The sequence below is a fragment of the Halyomorpha halys genome, unplaced genomic scaffold (genome assembly GCF_000696795.3).
Source record: "Halyomorpha halys isolate HHAL.00 unplaced genomic scaffold, Hhal_1.1 Scaffold1723.1, whole genome shotgun sequence".
NCBI classification, from domain to species: Eukaryota; Metazoa; Arthropoda; class Insecta; order Hemiptera; family Pentatomidae; genus Halyomorpha; species Halyomorpha halys.
The window spans coordinates 72,782-98,523 of NW_027115324.1; the positions used below are offsets into that span (position 1 = coordinate 72,782).

At 28.7% G+C, this 25,742-nt stretch overlaps 1 protein-coding gene across 1 annotated transcript in view; it reads left to right on the top strand.

Annotated features, from left to right (window-relative positions):
- The window catches only part of LOC106690459 (homeobox protein Hox-A1), a 78,297-nt gene extending 52,788 nt beyond the window's left edge, over nucleotides 1-25,509 (top strand). Inside the window, exon 2 of the mRNA XM_067052386.1 lies at nucleotides 21,144-25,509. Coding sequence (XP_066908487.1) covers nucleotides 21,144-21,508 — 365 coding nt within the window. The 3' untranslated portion in view covers nucleotides 21,509-25,509. The remainder of the gene's footprint in view (nucleotides 1-21,143) is intronic.
- Nucleotides 25,510-25,742: the final 233 nt, after the last annotated feature.

A 25,742-nucleotide genomic window follows, 5' to 3' on the forward strand; every position in this document is an offset into this window, starting at 1 on the left:
TATATATATACTGTACCGAATTCGATTATATTCGCCCTAGATATCAATATTTGATTTCATGCAGTATACGTTGCGTGCTGCCTGTAGCCTGTACATTCTCTCCATGGTCCCCATTATTTTTCTTGTGATTTGTTTTTTTTTTCTTTTTTCGTTCTATCGAAGTACAAATTGCCCAAATAACCTTTTCGTGATTTTCGGTTTTGTGGTACTGCCCACGCAGTTTCATGTTGCACACCTCTTCCACAACTTGTGATTATTTATTTTTTCCAGGAAACGAAACCAGACAATTTGGAATACGATTTCTTATGCAATTAATACATTCGTGAGATACAAATATAGCCATAATTAAGTTTTAAAATGTTATGTAGGTTATATTTCAAATTTAACATTAATTGGAAATCCAAAGGCTTTTTTTGTTATAATTTGGACCCAATTCGGATCGATTTTTGCTCGTCATTAAAAAATATAAAAATAATAACATGTTCAAAAGCTTTTGAACCAGTATATTAATTAACTTAAAAATAATTACATATCTAATATATAAGATTACTCAACTATGTTTCTTAGATATTAACCTCTGATAATACTTTCAAAATTATTCTGATGACAGTTCTGTAGATCCCGCTATTCCTCAAAAAATAAGTAATATTGTAATGCCTTGTAGTATTTCTTTCAGTATGATTTTAAAAGTTTATGATTTTTGATTATTACAAATCTTCCATTGTCTGGTTACCTGAAAACAATGTTATAGGGCTTACCACATTAATATTAAGAACTAATACAGGTATTAAAATAAAAATTAGCCTGGTAAATAAAAGTTTTTATTTTATAAAAAATCGTAGTATGAAAAATTAAACTCGAAGTTAATATCTTGTAGAGTAACTGCCCAATGGTACCACTCTAAAAATTACATTTGTTAATTTATGCATGCATGCTACAATTTTTAAAAAAGTTAAATAAGTCGCCTAAATAAATTATTTATTTAAAAGTTAAAGAGCATGGTATCATTTAATATCCATAATTTGTTTTATTATCATTTTTTTTGTTATATACCTGTCAGACATTAAATTGAATTGAGTGTTTTGGTCTGAGTCGCATTTTAATTCTAATATCTATTGCTTAGTATTGTATTTTAGTAAAAGATTAAAAATATGAAAACAACAATCGGAACACCGATGGAATCTGTCAGATCCTAGCCCAACATTTTTTGCTCCGCATGACCCACCTTCACGTTCTTAACTCTGACACTTAGGAATTTCTGGCAGAACTGTGAGGTAGAAGGTATGTAACTGATTAGGTAGAGGTATACTCCAGATATGTACAAATGGAAACAATTATTTTATTAAATGTATGTTGTATAATGAAATGAGCAATACAGTACCTACTTTTTTTGTTTGTTAAGCTATGATGATAACACTTCCTCCTAGCCACTTCGTTGGACTGGAAAGACAAAATAAATGATGTATGGCCACACTTTAGAAAATAAAAATCAATAAAGATCAAATTTATTGATATAGGTAGGTTATTAAATGTTAATAGTAGTAGGTAATTATTATTGTAGTAAGGTTCGTTAATAATCCCTTGAGTCCCTCAAACAGAAGTAAATTACTAACCATTCAAATTTTCGCCATTAAATAAAATTAATGTGGGCCGTGAGACATTGCATAAGTCTTGAACTATCTAAAACATTCATTCTTGCAAGATACTTAAATCTTTTTTAGACTGTGGAAGAGATGTCATTTGAGGCTTGCATTTATTTGATCTTATGTTTGTCAATCCTGATAATGATAATTTGACATGATTATAATAAAACATAATATATCAGATTGAAATATAAATAATAATATTTCTCTTCATATAATAATAAATAAATATGCATATATACAAGAAAATATATAAATTAAATAAAAGGAAATTGTAAGAAACGTGCAAAACTTGGGCTGCCAATTTTTTATTCACATTTTAAATAATTTCATGATTAGAATTATTTAGGAATTAACTAGAATATTTTTTATCTCAAATTAAAAACTATACTTGAATACTTGTCTTTAAGTATTTAGAAAATTGCGTTGATAAAATAAGCCTACAGGCCCAAAATCAAATTTCCCTGTGTCTAATAGATGTTACAGATCAATATTTTAAATAAAATTTTTACTTATCTACATGATATGCTCCCGTGATGATTTTTAAATAATAATTTTTTTTTTTTTTAAGTTGGATAAATTTATTGACTTTTTATAGAATACTCATTCTTTGTTTTATATAATAATATCTTCTTCTTCTTTAATTTTTTTGTTGTTAATTATTGGATTTTGGTAATTTTAATTCCTTATTGTTAGAGAAAATGACCTGAGTGGAAGATATACTGACTGGTTTCAGCTGATTAAGAGAATGACAGAACTTAAAGATTCGATGGCGTCGTTTTCTTTTCTTGTCAATATTCGTAACTCAGAAAGAAAATAAAAAATCCAAACCTAATATCGATGCCTCGAAAGGCGACCCTGGTCATGATATGGCATAAAAAAATGAGGAAAGTGGCCGGCCCCCGAAGTAGCCTGAGATAGCCTGTAGGAGATAGACCTTACTAATGGTCCCTCTCCTATCTGCTCTGTCCTCCGCTCCCCTGCCTCTGCCCTGACAGTAATCGGGGAGACAGATCTTTTTTCATGTTCCTCCAGTTCTTGTCGTCCCAACATCGATTCAATGATAACCTAATATGATTATAATCAAATATTATTAAATGTTTGAAATTTAATATGAAAGATGAATCTTATTCGGTCAATTTGAACATGTAAGGTCGTTAATTAGAATCTTTATGTAATCAAAAGTGCATTTTCTCTTCTTTTTTTTACGAATTGCACATATTTTCGAACGTCGTAGTGTTCCGCTCCTCCGAGCAAAAAATAATCAAGTATTTTTATCCAGACCTCGAAGTTTTTTTGTCATCGAGACACCTCTTCATCAATCTCAAAAATTAATTCGTCTCCATTGAGATTAGTGAGGGGGGATAAAGAAAATTTCAAAAACTTTCAATGTTTGCTAATCTTCCTAAAAAACAAAAAAATAAAAGTAAATCCAAATTTGAAAATTTTTGAATAAACCAAAAAAACACACTTAGTTCAGGAATTTATCCCCTTCTGAAACCCATGCTTAAACCCTCAACAAATACTAAGCTACCAATACCAATCTAGTTTTGAGTCCAAAGTTGAATTTCGGAAGGGGACAAATTCCTGAATCATGCATATTTTGGGGATTCCTGAAACATTTTAAAACTTTGACTTATCTACTTCAGCAAATTCACGACTCTTATCAGCATTTAAAAATCAATTTTGGGAAAATGAGAAGTGATATCCATAAAACTAAATCCGGTTCTATATATAATTCTATGATTCCAGAAAAATAGCCATTTTTTGGGAGGTATCTTTTTGAAGTTTTTATAATATTTAAAGATCGATTTTTTTAATTGTATATATTTATGAATATAATATCTTTTTTTTTTAATTTTGATAAAATTAGCTAGATTAAATATTTTAATATTTTTATTTGTAACTCAATCACTTAAGAAACCTTTTACTGCTTAAAAGCAAACAACTCGAGATCGACTAGCACAAGTATAACTTTTAAAAGTATTCTAGGAGCCCCCCATAACCATGAATGAATTTTACATTACATAAGTATCTGTACAATGAGAAGTCTGTACATTAGAGTCAAAATACAAACGTATAATTATACCAAAGAATAGCATTTCGAAATTTGGTTAGACTAAGGAGGATTAGTCTAATTAGTAATACTTTAAAAAATATTATTGGAATTTAAAACTTTATAAACAAATACAGTAAGTAAATGTGATGAATCAAGAGGCAGAACACATTATAATCTTGTAAAGGAAACACCCAATGGTAGATGGAACTTCAATCACTGTTCATTCAGAAGATCCTATGGCCATCTTATTTTGAGACGCCTCAGAGGATCATCAGGATAGTTTGGAATGACAGGTTAAGAACTAATGGGGGGTTTGAGTGAGTAAGGATTTTGGAATTAGAAGAGGTTAATCTATTTTGGGCTAAATTTGCAACAAAGGGAATATTGGGCTCTTTATGTATTAGTTTATAGTAGTCCATAATTAATCTCTTTTTTAATATATTTTTAAACGATTATTGATAAGTATCTTATTCATTAATATTTAATATATTACAGTTCATTTCGAATGTTCAACGTTTCAAGGATTCATTTTAGGTATGTTCTCTAGACTATGGTAATTATATAAAATAAAATTAACTTGATTTAGTGAATGATAATAATTTCTTCCTTATTACAATATAATAATTTATTTCATATTACATAGCAACGTTTCGGGAGATTTCCCCCATCTTCAGGCTGCTAAAAAATAAATTCAACAAAACTATAACCATGTGCTTGTAACAACATTACTATATCATTTACACTCAAGAACTAATTATAAATTATTTACCTGATAACAAAAAACTTATCTTTAACATATAATTATTCTCCTATAAGTCTTATTAGCTAATATCTTATAATATTATTGTCATTAATGAGTACAAATTTTTTCAAATGTCCTACATTGCAGGAGAACAATTACCTTTCTGAAGATTATATTCCAATGTGATAGCAACCATATAGGCTATAAATTAATTTTCTCCTACCTCCTTTATCACCAAGATGAACATTAAAACTAAAATTAACAATTTTTCAAACCATTTCTATTCCATTCATTATATAATATTATTTTCTTTTACAATTATAAAAACATTGACTAAAATTAAAATCTACATTATATAAAAAAACCAACATTATAATTAAAACACTAATTTATCAAAAACCAGTATGAACAATAAAAGCTAAAATAACAATTTTTCAATAACCATTTCTATTCTATTAATTATGTAGCATTATTTACTTTTATAATTATAAACACTTTGACTAAATTAAATTCTACATTATATACAAACCACATTATAATTAAAACGCTAATTTATCTATAATATCCATATAGTGTGTGCCTAATGTTTTTGTGTCAGTTTTATAATTGATTGCTTTTTCAATGTTTTTTGTAATGTGTATAGATTATATTATTTTTCTATTCCTACCGTTCTTGACTATATCTAAAATTTCCGGATTTTTAAAATCAAATTGATGATTATATTTGATACTATGCTATATAATATGAAATAAATTATTATATTGTAATAAGGAAGAAATTATTATCATTCACTAAATCAAGTTAATACCTTAAGATTCTTCCAGTCAAAGGATTATTAAATATAAAATAAAAGTAAAAAAAAAAACCTAATAGTTTGCAAACTTTTTTTCACTGTTTTACTAAGTGAAAAGATAAGAATGGTGGCATGTAAAATACCTTTCAATAGATAAGAAGAGATTGAAACAAGAAGTTCCACAAAGTACCTTCAAGATCACTTTTCCAAGCCCAAAACGCTACCTATACAAAATATTTAGTAATAATTTGAATTCTGTTCAAGCTGATGAGCCCATCAGGCCATCAGGAGCGACAGACCGTGAAGATGAAGAAGTCAGCCACTGGCCGGGAGACCATTCATACATCACAGTTGATTGATCACGGACCATTCATCTGCATAGCTCAACAGGTAGCTATCAATTAGCACCACTCATTCACCCTGCCATGAGCAACAAGGTGGTCGCCACCTCGACTTCTTCAGGAGGCTACAAGAAGTCAATGGTGTAACAATAATTAGATTTATCTCCTTCGGTCTTTTATTCCTCATGTTTTCTTTGTGGTACTTTGTTTGAATACAACAATTTAACAGTGGACAATTTGAGCAGAATTTTTCTGGCTACATTATGTGAAGTTAAACAAAATTAAAGAAAACATTAAGAATTATATGAATAATACAGGAGCATGAGATAAAAAAACATACATATACTTGGAAGCTTGCATGGATCTGTGATGGATATATAATTGATTTTAAAGAGGAACCTTTACGCCTGGATGTGGGTAAGGAATTCCAAAATGAGATGGCTGGAACGATAAAGATTGTACCAATCACCTAATATTCGAAATATTGCAGAGGATACTTCGTTTGTATATTTATTTTTATATCTAATTTAAAATCATTGAAAATATGGACAATACCTGCTATTTTTTCGTATGTATGTAATGATACTTCATTAAACAGTAGATTAAATCTGTTATTTATCAACGCAGACGTAATGATGAAAGAAGGAGTTAAAACTTTACAAATCAAACGTTACAGAACAGCAGTTCTAAGATTACATATATTGTCTATATAATTAAAACTCAAGTCTTTTATAAAGGTAAGTTGTGAATTTCTCAATTTCAAAATTATTTTAGTTTTATCCGAAGATAAGAATTAATAATAAGCTTTTTTGCATTTATTTAAATTAATCAGAAAATTTGCTACATATTGGAGGGATTAGTTTTAAAATCTAAAACCAATTTTTGGAAAAGTGAATAGCTTCTTTTACCAAAGTTCTAGCTAATACTTTTCCAACTTTCCAGAAATAAAGAAAAAATCTCACCAATGACGTAATTTCCATATTTCCAGGTTTGGCCTATAAGAGCTTTCATTGTTAGCATCTATCAGATTTGGTCAGAAAGAACATTTTACCACTAACAAATTGTTATTATTTTATTTCATAGTTATTACATATTTAGAAAATCTTTCAGTTACCACAATTGTTACAGTTGTTTCTGAAATCCTTATTTCTTGGGCTTATTACGAAACATTTGGCCTATGCTCTTTTCGTTTATTATTATTCTTTTCGTAAAATTTTGCACCAAAAAAGAAGTAGTGTATTAATTTACAATTTCTTTGTCAACATGTTTGCTAAGAAAATAAGCGGAGTGATGAGTTTTAATGTGCTTATTTATTTATGAATTGATTTGCTCAGATAATTTCATTTTATACAATGAGCATTGACTGAATTAGAATAATACTTCACTAAAAAAAGAGAGAGGGACAGTTTCGTACAATAGGGTTAGAAGGCTTCTGTTAACTTTGCACTTTTAAAAAAAAAAGTACTTAACGGACTGAAAACAAAGTTTTGATACTCATTCTTGCAGTCTAGCAGTACTACACCGAAATACAATGCTCCAAAATTTGTCTGTCGGAAAAAATAAAAGAGAAATTTCAACCTTTTATCTTTCTCAACAAAATAGAACTCTAAAAACCTGAGATTTTGATGTTGTCAATAATAATTCATATTATCACCGCAGAATATCAAAAGACTTATTTCATGTGGTTTTATGAAAACTGTTCTTCTATTGATTTATGCTAAATTATTGGCCTACTCCTTGTGGTCCCGTGAATTATTTTAGTTAAAAACGGTACTCTCTACGGATATGAGCTACGAGTCTGTATGAGTCTCCTAGGTGGCCCATAGTGCAAGCAAACTAGTATTTTCTTTGGATGTCCATGTTTTCTAGAACTTTAAGCTACATTCATGATGTGAACTTTTCAGCCAACAATTATAAATTATAACTAGACCAAAAGGAAGTTAATATCTTAAAAAGTTCAGATGTATGGAATATTGTGTTACAATTGTTGCAATAAGTCCAGAACCCAGAATACGCGTTATTCTCACAGTAGCCTTTAGTAGCCCATATACCAGCCCTTGCCCATATTGGTGCCACATCCATTTTACTCATTCAATCATATTATAATCCTTTCCAAAGTAATTTTCATCGCCTTCATTTTAAATATTCGTTGTATCGTGATATTCTAATATTTTTATATAAATAAATAAATAAAGTAGGTAGTTAAATTTTCGTTATTTGAGATTTCCTGGATGGGCGATTAACTATCCTTACTATATAAATATCCAAAGAAATAAGGCTTTCTTAAAATAATCTATCCCACTTAAAAGACCACAACAGTAAAGAGCAGTTTGCCACTAAATGAGCAATAAATCTGAAGCTGCGTGTTCAGAGGGCATTAGCCAGTGCCTCCTAAATTACCAGCAGTGCACTGACAAATTTACTTACCATGATTATTTTCACACATTGTAATGCCGATTAGAGCTTTCAAAACCTTTTAAAGAGCCATTAAGATAACGAATAAATAACGATGAATAATTTTTTAATTGGAAGTATTTGATTTATTAACAAAAAGTTACACAAATATCCTTGCAAAAAGGAATGTAGGAACGAATATATATAATTAATACTCACATACACACTCATATATATTTAAATTTGTGCGTGTATTAATTATATATATAATAACCAACATTTAAGTTGATCGAAATTATAAATAGAAACTTCAACTACTTTTCCTTATATCCCTTATGCAAACAATACAACGTATTTAACCCTCCTTTCTCCTATTTATATTAGTATTTCCCAAATTAAGTAAAGTTATTTTTATACATATATGTAGATAATTCCAAATATGAAGAAGATGGGGTTGCGGCCAAAAAAGAACAAAAATAATTTTCAACTACCTTCAGAACCGCAACTCTGACCATCTTATTCATATGAAAAATCATATGTAATTTTTATAATAGGAGTTGAAAATAATAATAATCAACTCATAGTATTTGAATCATAACACCTCAAACATCGTTTATATAAGAATACTTATATTATTTTTCTGTGTTTGAAAATAATTTGAAGATGTTTCTAGAAAAATTATTGATTTTTTAGATTTTTTGGCAGAGGTTATTACAGGTTATCTGTTGTTAAGCAATGGTATGTGATGTTTGATAATTATAAAATCATAACATTTCTTTTCATAATAAAAAACAAATTGATTTATACTCTGAAGTCCTAGGAGAAGACCTTTATCCATACATGGGCAAAACAAATAAAATAATTTAGATCCCATTATTTATTTATTTATTTTTTTATTTTCACTTACATGCATTGAATTTCAAAACAGACGATTTGTATGTACCTGTATTTCTCGACAGTCCCCGTGAATGTTATTGAGTTTTAGTTTACTTTGCAAATTATTAATTATTTATAGTCAAAGGATTAAAACTACTTAAGAAGTTCCAATTGATTCATATGTTTATTTTTACTTTTATCTGACTAGCTGCCACAATCCTTGTGAAGTAGAGGTGAAATTAGTGAGGTGTGGTGAAAAAAATAAAAGATATGAACTAAGTTCCTGGAAGTGAAATATGGTTCACAAAGATGATTTTTCAGATTTTTTTTGTTTTTTTATGGGGAGTGAAAATAAGATATAAAAGCTCCAATAACAAATACCTTAGATAATAAACAGAATTTTAAATAAACTCTCTTAAATACTTCCAGGAGAGGTATGATTGAAAATTGATTTTAATATGTTCACTGGGGTGAAGATGAAAATGGCCAACAGAACCGGCCGAAACAAAATGTGAAATATATGTAGATATAGAATAAAATAAGTTTTCCTAAGACTTTATAGTTGGAATTTAATAATAATAATAATATGTGAACCGCTACAACCCTTGGATGATCAGGAGTGCAGTAATGTTTTTAGAACAAAGGTTATAACCAGGAGGTTATTGGTATATGATCACGCTGAACCGCCAGTTTTTCCTCCAAATAAAAGTGCTTTATAGAGGCTGCATTGGCACGAAGGACTCTTGAACCCTCAGCGCTTCCCTTGATATTTAATTTAAAAAAACAGATATTTTTTAAGTATATTAAAAGTGTTATATTTAAATAAAAAATCTTTGCACTTAATTTTAAAAAAATATTAAATTGCAATATTTTTGTATTCAATAATGTATTTTAAAGATACGGTGTAATCTAAAATTATTTTCTTCTATGATGGAAATTCTTCATTATTTACCTAATATCATCAATACTATTTAAGAAAAATGATTAATTTTTGTTATCATTTTTAGGTAATTTTTTACAGATTACTTAACTGTATACTTGAACCATATTTTAATCATATAGTAACAACTAAAATTTTTTATTTAATCCATTCAAACATTCATACCAAAAGCGGGAACACAATTTTTTCATCATTTTTAATAGATACAATAGGAGATTGCTTTTTTACGATAGCTGTAAACATCTATCTATTATCGTTACTTATGTATTTTCTCAATTAAATATTTTTGTGACAGAACATTTAATGAAATTTCAGAGATTTAAGATATTTTGAGCATTATCCACTATAATAACCTATAATTAGCCCTAACACCAACCTATAATGATTAGGTATCTGTTAATGATCATATTATTATCTCATTGTATATATTCCCATCAAAATCACGTATCGTGAGTGCTAACATGCACATTCAATAGCGTGGAAACAACGGCCAATCAATAGGTATAATCCTATAATTTAATTCATTTGGACCCAACTGTCCGTTATAAATTAAGATGGGCTACAGCAATGTAGGCTGGGCGTTCAATCAGGGCAGGAGAAGGGAAGAGGTGGGGATGAGACGTCAGCAGGGAGGCTGGGCCGGAGCATCTCATTGGTTCCTATCGGCCCCGCCCACCACTCAAGGGGTAGATCTTTTCATCCACCCTCTTGGGCAACCTTACAAGTTACTGCGTCATAGGTTTCTCATGGTTACTGGAGGAGTATAATGAAATATTCGTTTTAATCCAATTAAAGAAATTCATCCCTTCACTACATGCATGAATGCATCAATTCATTATTGAAGGAATTATGAATTCATAAAAAAAAAAATTAAATTATTGCGATGGACCTAATTAATTTTATACATCACTAACGACGAGATTTAATTTATCGACTTTTTTCCATTTAAATCCATAAAATTTGTATTCATAAATATGAATTTTCAATTAATTCGTTACCTACCTGTTGATCAGCTATAACCTTTTTTTTTTTCAATAAACTCTTCATAAATAATCATATTAGGGCTTTTAAAAAAGTGTATTATTACGCTATATAGAACGAGGTAACTTAATTTTAAATTAATTCACCATAATCTCATAAAAAACACTAAAGTGTTTTTAAACTTTCTATTTGAAATACTTAGACTAGCTAGCTATCTGTTAAATTCCTATGATCTAACTTTTATTTAAAATCTTTCATATAGAGTTGTTGTATTAGGATTTTTTGTTCTAATAATTAATTTGCTTTTAAAATTAATTCAGAACATTACAGCACAGCACTGAACGCAATTTAATAAATATTCAGTCTATGGTATGCCCCAATTTTAATAGAAAATTGACCCGTATAATCAAATAAAACAAATCAGTCAATTATATATACTATAAATTTTTACATTTAATAAACGAATATACTTTAATTAATGAAGTAATTCGATGTAGATACTTAACCTTTACCTAGTTACCTAAGTAAGAAAAGTACTCAAATTATTTACAATCCTAATCTTTCATAGATGGCTTCCTGCCTTAAGTGTTATATTACACAATGAGGTATTAATCATCGTGTAATATAGTACATATAAACTAAATTTATATTGATTTATATTTATATTTACATGATTTAATACATGTAATTAAATTGATTTAAAAATAAATTTAAATTGATTTCTCTTAAATTCTAGTACCTCAGTTGATTTATTTTAATTTACTTCGAACAATCTGATATATAAAATAATACAAGTAAGTTTTCAATTTACTACAGTTCAATCTTATGAACAAAATAATGCCAGTAAATTAACAAAATATCAAGTAAATGAAATACTACAAGTAAATTAGGTAAATAATTAATATATTTATTAGTAAAATAAATTATTTATTACCAAATTGTAAGCTCCATAGATGACCATTAACTTTAGGATTCATACATTATGGTGTATGAAACTTACAATGTATTTTTAATTGGATATAAAAAAAAAATTAAATTGATTTCTCTCAAGGCTAGTAACTAATTTGATTTGTTTGAACTTACTTCAAACAACCATATAAATAATATTGTTTGTAAGATGAACTTGTAATTCTCAATAAAAAAATAAAATCTCTTTGATTTTTTCGACTGAAATTAATAAATTCTTGAGCTGGCTCCTGGAAGTCATCTGTTGAAAAACATTAGAGAAACTAGTACCAAAACATATCAGCTTTTAGACTTTAGTAGATTTAAAATCGAGCTATTTTACTTTATGTTTATGTGATAAAATATTTGTGGGTTAGGTTGCTTCCTAACTGGATAGGTATTCATAACCAAGTCCACAAACTCAACCCCACAATTTTTTTTTTTTAAATACCTCAGAGGAATGGACACCCACCATAGTTTATCAGAAGGTTTTACGATGAAACAACACTTAAAAATTTTTAACTTACGGCTTTTCGAAACATTATGTAGCAATGAGTATATATCAGTATTTATTAGTATATACTACAGAAAATCAATTTTAACTAAAGAATATTTAGTTTACTAAAAAGTGAAGAACTGTCGTATGAGCCTTTTAGAACAAAAGTGGTGTAAGCTATTTTTTTCTCACTTAAAAAAAAAAAAATTAATTAATTCCTGAACCCATTAACCTCAAAGGCTATTTATTAAATAGTTGTATATAATTTTGACTGACTGTCTTTAACAAGAAAAATTTGTTATTCCTTACAGGAAACTTTCGAGAACTTTAGAACTTTCCCTAAAGTTTTTTCTCAAAACTCCAGAATCAACTAGCACCACTTTAGCATTCCACGGCTGATATTATGACAAAATAACCCAATAAAAATTCACCCTTTAGAATTTTTTCAAAATAGTTTTGATTCTAGATTACTGGCAGGTAAAATATTTTCTTCTGATAATAGTTAAGTAAAATGTTGTTTCACCATTGGAAGAAGTTCCATTCACAAGAACGGAATGGAAAATGATGAATAGCCATTTTGCGATTATTATTTCATGAGCTTTTCCTTTCACTTTCCCTCTTCAAACCAACCCCATTTTATTAATTTATTTAAATTACAATCCAACTTTAAAGTTACTATATTTTTAGTCACCATAAAAACATTATGTGAAAATGTAACTTTCAAGTTTTTTAACGCTGTTTCACATTTATCGACTTAGTGACAATTGAGTAATAGAACAAATAAGAAACAATACCCCAATTTTGCAAAAAAAAAAAAGTGAAATTTTCACAAGGTGTTTTTATGGTGACTAAAAATATGGTAACTTATGAATTGGATTATAATTTAGTTGAAGAAATAATAATTTTTTTTTTTAAATTGATCTATATAATTTAAGTGGTAAGTTAAAAATTTGGTTTTGTAGTACATTTATTCATATATGCTAGATATAAAAATTTCAAGAAAAATTACCACAGTAAATAAACTTATATATGTATAAGGTGATGAAAATTAAATAAGTATTTCTGCAAGGAGTCAACCTACATCAAATAAATTCTTTAAGTCCTTTATTGGTTTCGATTAATTCTTGATTTTGTAATACAATGAAATTGACTAAGTCATGGATGACATTATTTCAGAAATCATTGGTCATCAAGAATCTGAACCGATTGTTCTACTACGTCTTAAAGTTCTATGGGAAACGATTCAGAGGTTAATAGGGTTATTAGTGAGTTCTTCGGAAACAGGCACCAACAATCTGTTTTGTTTTTTATTCAAGTATCTAACACTAAAACGTGTAAATTTCTTGACATTTGTAGAAAAATATTTGTCAATCTATTACCTTATCTTTACTTTAAGTAGTTGAGAGATCTAAAAACCTAAATACGAAGGTACCATTTTTTTCGTCCTGCTTGGAAGGAGTTTTGTTTGTCTCTCCATTACGGCTTCTGAACATCATATATACAAATCCACTCAGGGAGACAATAGCACGTGGGTGCCCTCATAGAGGGGACGACAATCTACTATGACTAATGCCGAGAGCGCCATCTGAAGGCCTAATCAATGACCAGCACTAATTGCCTGCAGACAGACAGACAGAAAGCAATATACTCGGAGCTGACAGTGATACATCGTTCTGCCCCTTACTAATTGAGCCCCGCATTGCTTCTGCTGCAGAATCCGATCTCGGTCTTTGTATCTTAGCGTCTCCATTGGTCACTATTGGTCATTCTTGATGGATTGATCTAGGAATTCAGTGATGATAGGAATATCGTGCGGTCAGTTTGGAATAAGTTGTCTAAAGTAGGAACAAATCATCATCCTTGTATATCTGCCTTATTGATTTTACTGTAAATACGGCACCTAATACATTCGACCTTATAGAATTGCTGAAAGTAAATATTAATGGTATGCATTCTTTCTGGTAGTTTAAATATTAAATTTCAGTAATTTGGCTAATTTTTCTAGTACATACTATAATTATCTAATCTCATAATTGGCGAGATAAGTGAAATATCATTTCAGCAAAAATAGGACTTTAGGCTTGGAAGAAAATTTTAAATAACTTCAATGATGGTTAATTCACTCCATCAGTTCAAATTTTCCAAATTGAAGTGTTTGAGTACAATGTAGTGCATATAAAATGTGCCTACTGATACTAATTCATTTTTTAATCACTAAAGATTCCACAAAATTATGATCTAACCATTTATTTTTCTTTGTGAAGTATAGTAGGAGGCTATGGTAAGATTCTGAAAAGCGATGTCAAAATTGATAGTTGCGTTTCCATATAACTGTGTGTAATGGCTGCTTCGAAATTTAAATTAAACTGTTTATAGTCATGAAAATTTAATATTTCTGACGTTTCTTTTTTTTAATTGAATACTTTTAGAGTTCTACTACTGGGTAGTTTCTCTACATCCTGTATCATATCATTATGTCATTATGATCAAATTTACTTGTTGTATTTTTTATACAGTTGTAAATATCAATAAATAAATTTTAAAAAAAATTCAATACCTTTTCCCACACGAAAGGTATAATGAATTGGGAAAATCCAGAAAAATAGTGCATAAAATCTTGAATTCAGTTTTATTTCATTTGTTTTGTAAATTTATATTTTGTTTAATATTATCTATTATTATACAATGCTTGTAAAATTATTTCTTCATTTTTCAATAACTGGAATATCGAATGGTTCTCCCATGTATTGATATATATTATCTCCTTAAAATCAAAATAAAATAGATTGAATTTCTCCTATATCCAAATTTTCAAAAGAAAATTAGTTGAAGGCAAGTACTTCATATGAAAAAATATTTGGTGTACTTTATTTTATTTTATTATTAAAGAAAATATACAACTTTTTGTTTATTTCATTATGCTTTACTTTTTTTTTTAATTATTTAATTTCACACTGATTTATAGCTAACATTTGAGTTTTCTTCAATTTAATGACGAAAATAATTATACCAGTTCAAAACATTTTACTATCTTTAAGTATTATTTTTAGCGATCAAAAGTAATCTGCGGTTAAACTTTCCATCCTCACAAAAAAAAAAAAAAAAATACAATCACCAAATGAATAATTTATTTTATCACCTATGAGTTTGTTTTGAAAAATCTAAGAAATAAAGATTATTACCAAAATTTTAATGTTCCTTATTTCTTCTATAACTTCTTTTTTTATTCATCGGCTACTAATATCTGTTTAATTTAGAAAAATATTCACACACACACACAGTTAAAATTTTATTGCAAAATGCACACAGAGCCAATTATTTGAGTTTTGCCTTACATTTTTGTTTGAATAAATTGAAATTATTATTACAAAGAGTACTAACGAATGTATTAATATTTTAGAGTATTTCACTTGGTAGAGCAAACTGATAAACGTATCTGGCATTCTAGGGCTCTCCGTGTTTCACGGAACTGGCCTGGACTGTTTCACGAATGTGTGGCAATTTATTTCTCCATCGATCTACAGAAAATATAACTTCACTCCGTCACAAAACATATAGGTATATATTTACAGTACTCATGATTGAACATTTCATATAATCAGTTTCTACAATCCACTATTAAATAAATTTGTATTTTCGGTTAAATAATTATTCTACAAATTATATTGTATTATTCAAGAAATCACTATGCTAAACACTTTGATTGAAACATGGCCATACCATTAATTTCTAACAACCATTCATATTCGATCATTAAAACCTTAAAACCACTAGAAATTAAAAACTACTCAAGCGACAAAAGAATTAACCACTTATTCCTTGCTAATCGACCAAAGAACTGAGCTCAACAAAATTTAAGATGGCAAAAATGCGAAGTAATAGTGATTTATAAAAATATTAGTGGTATTTACGCTTTTTGGAACCTGTCTAAGCTTTGTTCAGAAATAATTCTTTACTAGTCTATTCCTACAAGAAACTTTCGCACTAGATATGATTCCTTCTTATCTTTATTTCATTTGAAATATAAGGGATATCAAGCTTACTCGTATAAACAATATAATATTATGAGGAAATTATATTAAACACGCACAATTGGTAAAGCTACATACTTTATAATAACTATCTTTAAGTAGCAGTTTACATAATAAGTAATTACGGTGTTCTACAGGAAAATCTCGCTTCAGTTTCACAGTTAAAATTCAGCTATACGTAAACTTATATTACCCCTGAATTGTACGCACTGAGACCTCGTAGCTAGGGCGTACATGAACGGAATCAGTTGAGCCTTTTGCTCAAAAAACGTTACGTATTCAAAAACGGACAGATTTAACATATTTAGTACAGCATTTTTTCAATATTTTGAGCTCAAATTGTTCTAAAAATTCTTGGAATATCATTGTGTAATTTGAGCAATAACACATGTGAATCGGTCATCATTATCATTGACTACCTACAAATGGACATATAATAAATACATAAAAAACTTTATTTACACTATTTGTGCCTAGTCGGGTACAAATTAATTTTTACAATATTTATTGTTGACGATACCACAGTAAGTTATTTAATGAAGTTACTAGCATTTTATTCAATAAATAATTGCCAAGTTGCTAAGAAAAAATACCCTATATTTAGTAATAGAATGATAACTAACTTAAGCTAATCTTAACCTAGTATTGTTGAGGGAGTATTTAAGTATATTTTGAACGCTACTGGGTTAGTGCAAAAGAGTAGGATCTGTCTATTCCCCTTTGTCTTTGAGTAGTATCTACACAACACTTCACAGGTGTTTTAAGCTTATGCATGGGAAAGAATGAACCGTATAAGTATCCTATGGCATTCATGACACTCTGGAAGCTAACTTTAGAATGAGGTTTGACCAGTGTTTAATTCGTGCGCTATCCTGAAATCAGTTCATTTTGGGGATTTTAAACACTAGGGCCAATTTCCGTTCCATGAGAACGTAATTGGGTATGAATGCTTGCACCGAACTCTTTAAAACCCGATTTGTACCGTCTCTATCCGCCGGCAAACTTCTGTCAATTTTTAAACCTCTCACTTTTTTTTTTTTTAATAACTCTTATTAAAGTAGCAGTTGTGATTTAAGAGTTGAAATTGAAATTCGTCTCTTCTTCATGAAATTACCTTTCTATGGACACCTCATGCGTCAGAATCCATCGCTCCTGAGAGTCGGAGAAAGGATCAATACTAACATATCTTATACATGTACGACGATAATTTTATTTTCTATTGGTTCCACGGTTGTTTGAATTTCAAATTTTCCATTGTCGTTATTATAAAATTCTTCAATTATATAGATTTTGTATACTTAAATACATAAACATTTTTTAAATTTTACATAAAAAAAATTCAACATGGCTTATTTTCCAATGTAGTTATTTATTGATTTTCTGAAAAGCAAACCTCATTAATTAAAAGTAATTAAATCTCTCTTTTTTTTGTTATTAATTCAAGCTCTAAATCAGTGTTTTTTTCTAATGAAAATTAAAAATTTAAACGATAGTTTAACGATAGCCTTTGAACACAATTACTATATGAAAAAAATTGTTAGTCATTATTATTAAATAATGACCAGCAATTATTATATTAAAAATTATAGTATTATGGCCGTAATTATTTGATTATTAAAATATTTAATTCATATTTATTCCATCTAATTCTAACAAGAATAGTTGCAACATACATTATATACATATAAAGTTACATGTTACTTTTTTCCTACTTTGTCTTATTGTGAACTGAAACTATTCTCCTCTATAACTAACCTAAACATAAATTTCAATTCTCTAATTGTTAATAAAGTATCTTATCAATCTAATCCGCACGATATGTCAACCTAGCGATTCTTAGTGATTGTACCACAAAAAATAAATTAGGTTTTTCTCCCCTTCTACTTTTTAGTCACAAGTCCTCTATGATAAATAATCTATATTTCTATTATATATAATATTATTAAGACAGATTCGGTCAAAGCACTAAGTGTTACGTTTGTTGGTTTTGTGAAGTGAAAGGTGCGCCAAGACTAATGAAATGACGGAAATTAAAATATTGAGATAAGAGAGGGTCCAAGTGGTTAATATTAATGGGAGGGTGAAAGGAGTTAATGGGAAAGGAGGAGATAGCGTAGGCACGCGATCCACGGGACCACTTGCACGCGGATCTTCAAGACCAGCACCTGTCAGGGGTTCTCCTTCAGTTTAAGGATTGTAGATTGATTTTTTGGTTTGTAATTAACAAAATCAAGTGATCGATAGCAAGCAGATGAGAACCTAACTGAAGAGATGGTAATAATCTTCGGCGACAATGACCTAATATTATTGGATGCCAAGCTCTCGATCTGAAATCTGAAAACAAAATGTTAAATTATATATATTCATGTTTATAATAATGCAATAAAATTTCAAACAAAAGGAGAGGCAAACTCATTGAGAAGTTAGAAAGTAGAAAGAGAAAACAAACTCGGAAACGATCACTCTCGGTTGAAATTCCTGCCCAGGACTGACCGGGAGAAGTTGGACAGTGACCCCTCGACTAATCAAGTTAGTAGGGCTGTGACAGATGTGTTCCCTGGTTAATAAACTGCACCATTCCGTCTTCTTGTTGTGGACAGCTGGTGTCTTCCACTTCCCAGAGAGTTCTGTCTTCCTCATCCTTATTGGTTCCAGATCAGGAACGAATCGAACAGTGGAGTTGTGATTATTGAATCCACACTATAACAAAATTATAAGAATATTATTACTTCCAGAATTTATAGTTTGTTACATAAATAATATTTATTTCCCTTTAATAAAATGAAATTTAAAAAACTCCTTGTTGGGTATATTATATAAGGTCAATGTGATATCTTTGTGTCGACTAAGCTAAAATATATTATCTGTGGATAATAATAATAAAGTGTTTTCCAAAAGTATTCATAATAAGAAGTAATACTAGGTATTTAGAGACCTAATGTATTCAATGAGTAAATAATATAATAATAAACGTTGGATGAGAACCCTCGAATACAAGAACGTCTTGAAACAGGAAGATAGCAATTTTCAAGGTTAAATGAGGCTACTGAAGATCCCATGCATGAATCCTATGAAATTGAATCAATTCAAATATTACAAAATGTAAAAAGTGAACTCTAATATAAATTTACTGGGGAAGTGGGCCAAGTGGTAATTTTTATCAACCCCTGACGGTTACCTAGAAGTACTGACCAGAGTAGGAGTGCTATGTTTCATATCACGGGCCCATCGAGAAATAAATATTAACTAGCTCAGAAGGGAATCGAACCCACGCCGTTTCTATTCTGTCGCTCTGGGTTCTTGGTTGACCATAGCGGCATCTACCTGCCAGCATATCAATACGACTGTAATTTACTTAGTCTCAGAACAGATTTAATACAAATATAAAACTTTTATCATATCCAAAAACTAGAAGAATTAAAATAATTTCAATTTTTTTTATATATATGAAATTATAAAGTTTATTTATGATTATTATTCTGAATTTTTTTACCTTCATAAAAACAACCTTTCAACATTTTAGGGAATAAATAATTATAATTATTTATTAGGTTTTTTTTTTTTTACAATTTTCAAGATATTAACATTGGAATAATTTTTAATCAAAACTTTTTGATAGATTCATAAATGTTTTTGTTAAATTTCTTTATTAACCATTAATAAATTAATGTAATTACATTATTATATTAATAAGAATTATCAGAATAAATTTTAAAATATTAGATTAACATAAATGTATCGAAGTTGACAAGGAATTGAGGAAGAATGGACCTACAACCCTTTTCGTTAACAAACAGTTTGCTCAAAGACAGTCAGGTCTCCAAAACATCATACCTGGAGCAGTTTATCAAGTTTCATGTATGTTTAGGCAGTGTTTACAACTGTTTACTCACTTTTTCAGTGAGTTCAATTTGTACTGACACGTATATCTTCCTTTAAAGCGATAAAACATCTTTATGCTTGTGGGTTTGGCCGAATAGTATGCTGTAATTTTTATTTATACACATATTTTATTATTACTATTATTTAAGTATATTATTTGATATTTATTTCTTTTATTATTAATCCACTATTTCCACTATTTATTATTAATCCACTTTTATAATTAATCCATTTAATTTATTTACTTTTCATATGTGTAAATTGTATGAATGAATACGTTTTTCACAAATACTAGAGCGTGACAGTTTGTATTAATTTCAATAATAGATTTTTTGTAGAAAAAAAATCTATGAACCAAAAGTTTACCTTGTTACACAAATTTATGAAGGTTTTTTTCATTTATTTGGAATGAAACACTAAAATCGCTGTTCTTCTTTATTGAAATACAGTTAATGATTGGAGAATTCTAGCGAAAATATTCCATTTTACTTCTAAGGAACATGTTTTAACTTGTGCATTTATAAGTTTGGACAAGGTTAGGGATTAATCTCCTGTCGCAAATTAATAATACTCGTACAAGTATTTATAAATTGTTATTAAATCCATTTAATACGATACAAAAGTTATTCTTATTAAAAAACACACTTGAAATGCAAACATAATTTTATGAAGTCATTGATAATTGTTTTCTAATAAACAATATACAATGAACATTCCTTTGTGAATAGCTAAACGTCTCATAAAATAAAAAAAATTATTTACAATTTTTTTTCAACACAGAATAAAAAAATTATAATGTAAGCAATATTTGAATTTCTAAACCTAAATTTATAAAAAAAATCTATTCAGTGTTGAAAATGATTTTATGTTCAGAAAAATTTCTGATGAAAGTGTTATAGAAAAACGGAATTTTGTATTTCTAAGAAAAATAGGAATTGATTTTGTTATTATCCTCCCAATTCATTATAAAACTTATAAAAATTACTTCATCTCGTTCACGTATGGTTTATAATGTTTCAGGTCCAAAACCTGCTCCCAACTTGGACTACAACGGATACGCAGGCGCGGGACTCTCTAGCGGACTCTTAGGAGGAAGCCAACTTCTCAACAACACTGGAAGGACCAACTTTACGAACAAACAGCTGACGGAGCTGGAGAAGGAGTTCCACTTCAACAAGTACCTGACGAGGGCGAGACGAATAGAGATCGCCTCAGCCCTCCAGCTCAACGAGACGCAAGTGAAGATCTGGTTCCAGAACCGGAGGATGAAGCAGAAGAAGAGGATGAAGGAGGGGTTGGTGCCGCAAGAGCCCCTCTGCCACTCCTCCACCTCCAACTCCCCAGCCGAGCACCACCTCTTGGGCGATGACTCTAGGGAGTCATAGGTTCGGCCAGTAAATGTACTTCTTAATTGTTAAAAGGAGGTGGAGTTGGCGATTTATTATAATAATATGCTCTAAGTGATATTTGGTTGGTTTTGTGTGTGGATTTTAAAACAGATTGTAGAACAAAATTCAAATATTGGTATTTCATGGTAACGTTCGTGAATCACTTTGGTGTGATTTATTAATATTAACGATGAATCATGTTGTTATGATTACTTAATTATTCTTATTTATTATTTTTTTTTTGTTTTTCTATTATCATCAGTTCACTGATTATACAAATTGGTAAATTCATGGTTGGAAAAACTAAAAGACAACTTTGTAACTACCTGTGTAAATATATAATTGAAAAAAAAAAATAATACATTATTCAACGCTATTGCATAATGAAAGTTATTATTAAAATTTAATATTTTCAAACTGGCATAATTTACAATACTTTAGCATATTGTAACAGTTTGTAGAAAATTAATATTATAGTATGTATAGTGAAACTTGAGGCTTGAAATCGGAAACTATTAAAAAAAATGAGTTGTTGGAAAGTTAGAATGACAGCTCTGTTATGACCCAAGCCCAATTGGCTCTTTTGGTTCTTTCAAGTGGGTCTAATTAGTTCTTTTAAGTATCCTCCATAATTTTTCTCTCCTATAATAGCTGGCCAAGTCTCAAGTCTCACCAAACACTCTAAAAATATTCCTATATTTTTCTTTATCTTATATTATTATGTTATAGCAGTTTCAGAAATAATTGGTTCAAAGCTTGTTGTACTTAGTAATTGGCTTAAAACAATTTTCAAATTATGTTTAATAAAAAAGAAAATTTTAATCTGAAACATACATTGGTATTTCGCTACCTAAATTTGAAAACATTCAAAATCTACACTTTTTTTCTAAAGTAGAGTGAAATTCAACATTTCTTATCAGTTCATTGTTTTAAGAACGAAAACAAAAAAATACACATAGGAAGTATTGAATATTAAAGTTGCAATTCAGCTTAGCCCAATATTATGGAATCAAATTTGTGGTTTGAAGTAACAACAACCTATGTCAAAATTCCAGGTCCTAAGAAACCTTGGTTGAAAGGTTGAAAAACAACCTGAAGGTTATCAGAAACGATCCACGAGGGGAAGTCAATGAAGGTTCTTATGATGAACTCCAGAGGCGTGTCAAAGGAATAGGAGCCTAAAACTGGCTGCTTTCTGTATCAATTTAGATAGCAATGACAGAAATTTTTATTAACCTCAATGTAAAGCTGAGCAACGTGGGTGTGGCTAACTGCCCAATTTTGGGCTTCACGTTTTGCTTTGAAGGAAATTAAAGTGTGCTACACTCCTTCTACGGCTGATATCGTATAAAATAAAAAAATAGTTACTTTGATCTTTGTTTTTACATGTAAAACTTCAATCCTTGGCAGACGTTATCTAAAACTAATATAAACCTCTACAAAAAAACATCGGTTGCTGTTACTTAAAAACTCAGAATTGACTGATTGTATAATTCCATTTTATATTGTTATTGTAATAGAATCCAAAGAGCACAACAGTAAATTAGTTCGTGTTTTATTACCAATAAATAACTAAAAAACAAATTTATTATTTTCAACTGAATGTATGCGTTCAAAAACAGAGGTAATTTCGTATTTATCAAAATTGATCGGATAGCTCTTTATGTTCATTATTTAAGTTATTAATTAGTCCAAAAGACAAAATAAATAACCGAGTGAAAGATCTCCGAACTATTACCACACATTAACATCTTGACCTGAATTCGTTATCTTAACGAATCCTTGAATCAATGATTTACACCAGAGGATTTTTAAACAAGGTTAAAGATAAAGTTGCTCGCTGGAACGGAAAAGGTTGCGGTGACAGTGAAATATTGACGGCACCTTACCCCCGATCAAGTCAGCTTTATGTTCGATAGAATATGGGTCATACCGGTTGGCATTAAACTTGTTCACTGGGACCATATTATGATAAATCATGTGTTCCAATACGCAACTATATCGAGTATACAATCTTTGATTTCGCATAATTACATTCGCTCCCATGAACGCCAACAAAATTAATATAATGATCAGTCACCCATATACTAAACTCAAAATGATTATAATTTATGAATAATTTGACAAATTATTAGTAATAAGAATCAACTATAAACAAATTATTCATTATTTTTTTAAGATAATTGCAAAACACAAGTTTCAAACAATGAAGAAATCAATACCTCATTGATTTTGTCACAAACATCTTAACTCGTAATTAATTAAGTAATAAACAACATTAACTACTAACCCGATGATATTCACTATTGGCTAAGTTACGTTTCTGAAGAATAAAATTTAAATAGTCGAAAAAAATAAAAAATAGAGAGATATAATTTAAAAATATTTAACCATTTATTAATAAGAAAAATGTGCAATGATAGTAAATAATAATTGTATCGGTAATTGTTTTTTATTACCTGCACAATTTTAAATTTTATTTTTTAATAAAAAATCAGAAACCTTGTCTGATTCCAATGTAAAATTAAAACAGATTTGGAATAATGGAAAAAAAAATAGTTTTAAACGATCTATCTTTATTTATTGACAATCAACTTAAAGCTAATGTAAAGAGATAGATTATAATTTTTTTTTAATTTACTCTTAGGTAGTATTATTTGTTTGAAAAGGTATTATTACACCCTAACCTTATTAATTACATTTAAAAAATAAAATCTAAAATTTTACTGGTAATAAAAAAAAATAATCGATGAAATTATTATTCCCTTTCATTGCACGTCTTTTTTTATTAATAAACCTTATTAATGGTAGTAGATAAAATTGTAATATTGACAGTATTAAGAAGTGAAAACTAAACAGTTAACAGGAACAAATAAATAAATAAATTATTATTTTATTATTCCTAAAAGTAAATATATTAAAACTGACATTCTTACTAATAAATGTTGTGATTACTATTTTTTCTTATAACGACATAATAATTTTTTATAATTATCCAATCTGTAACTATATCTTGTATCCAATCCCTGTTTTCGCATAATTATTTAACTTACTAATTTCATAATATTGTATCATTTCTTTTTTAAAGAACGACATTGGTAAATCAAAAATAAATATATGTAATAAAAATAACTTTATTTACAAACACAATCCTATAAGGAATTGAAAAATTGGAAAACATTAAATGGCAAAAACCCTGCATTATCTATAATATAAAATATATAAAGGGCTGCAGTTGGAAAGTACCGAAATATTGTTATTTTTTTTGTACATTCTGAAATTTATTTTAAGCAAAAATATTGTTATAAGAATTGTTGTCATTGTCAAATATCTATCCTAGTCATAAAATTCACTCACAATCCAAATATAAAATAAAAAACTATCATTGTAAATTATGTAAATGGATTACAATAAAGCTGGAATTAACCCCTTTTTGCTACTTGTGAAGGCTTTATTGTAACAGGGGGTGTTTTAATATGTCAATAATGAAATGGTAATTTTAGATTAATCATAGGGTTGTTTTCATTTTAATCAAATACATATATACATATATTTTATGATATCTAATTTATTAAAATTTATTAACGAATCTATAAATTTCACGTACATTTATAGATATGTAGCTTCGAATTGGGCATTCTAGAAGATGTGTCTTCACCACTGTGTAAAATAATGATGTCTATTTAATTTATTTTATAAACTTTTAAGTTGTCGAATATGTAAAAATTGGTTTTATTGTAAAATAAATAAATAATAATTTACCATAAAAGCGTATAACATTTTGTAAATATCATCCTTACATGTTCCTAATAATATAATGAAATGGCGAGTAAGATTTCTGTAGTCATGTATTTTCTTTCTTTTTTTTATAGTAAAAATATACTGTATATGCTTTCAATAATAGTTGCTATTATACTTTGTATATTTAGAATATATATATTATATATAATAGTATCAGTATGTATTATTACATAGAGATTCACTAAATTATCTTGTGTGCTGCAGGAAAATAAATAAATAAATTATATTGTTTTATTTAATTTATACCTTTACACATTCTTATATCAATGGCTTAGAGACACGCGAATGTAGCTACTTCTAAGGAATGTATTGGGATGCAAAGATGTATCTACTGTTATACTATTGTATCAGTAACTAATATTTTTATTATACATTTTTATGAAATTTGAAATACAAAATTTGTAGACATACGTTCTTGTGACAATAAGTA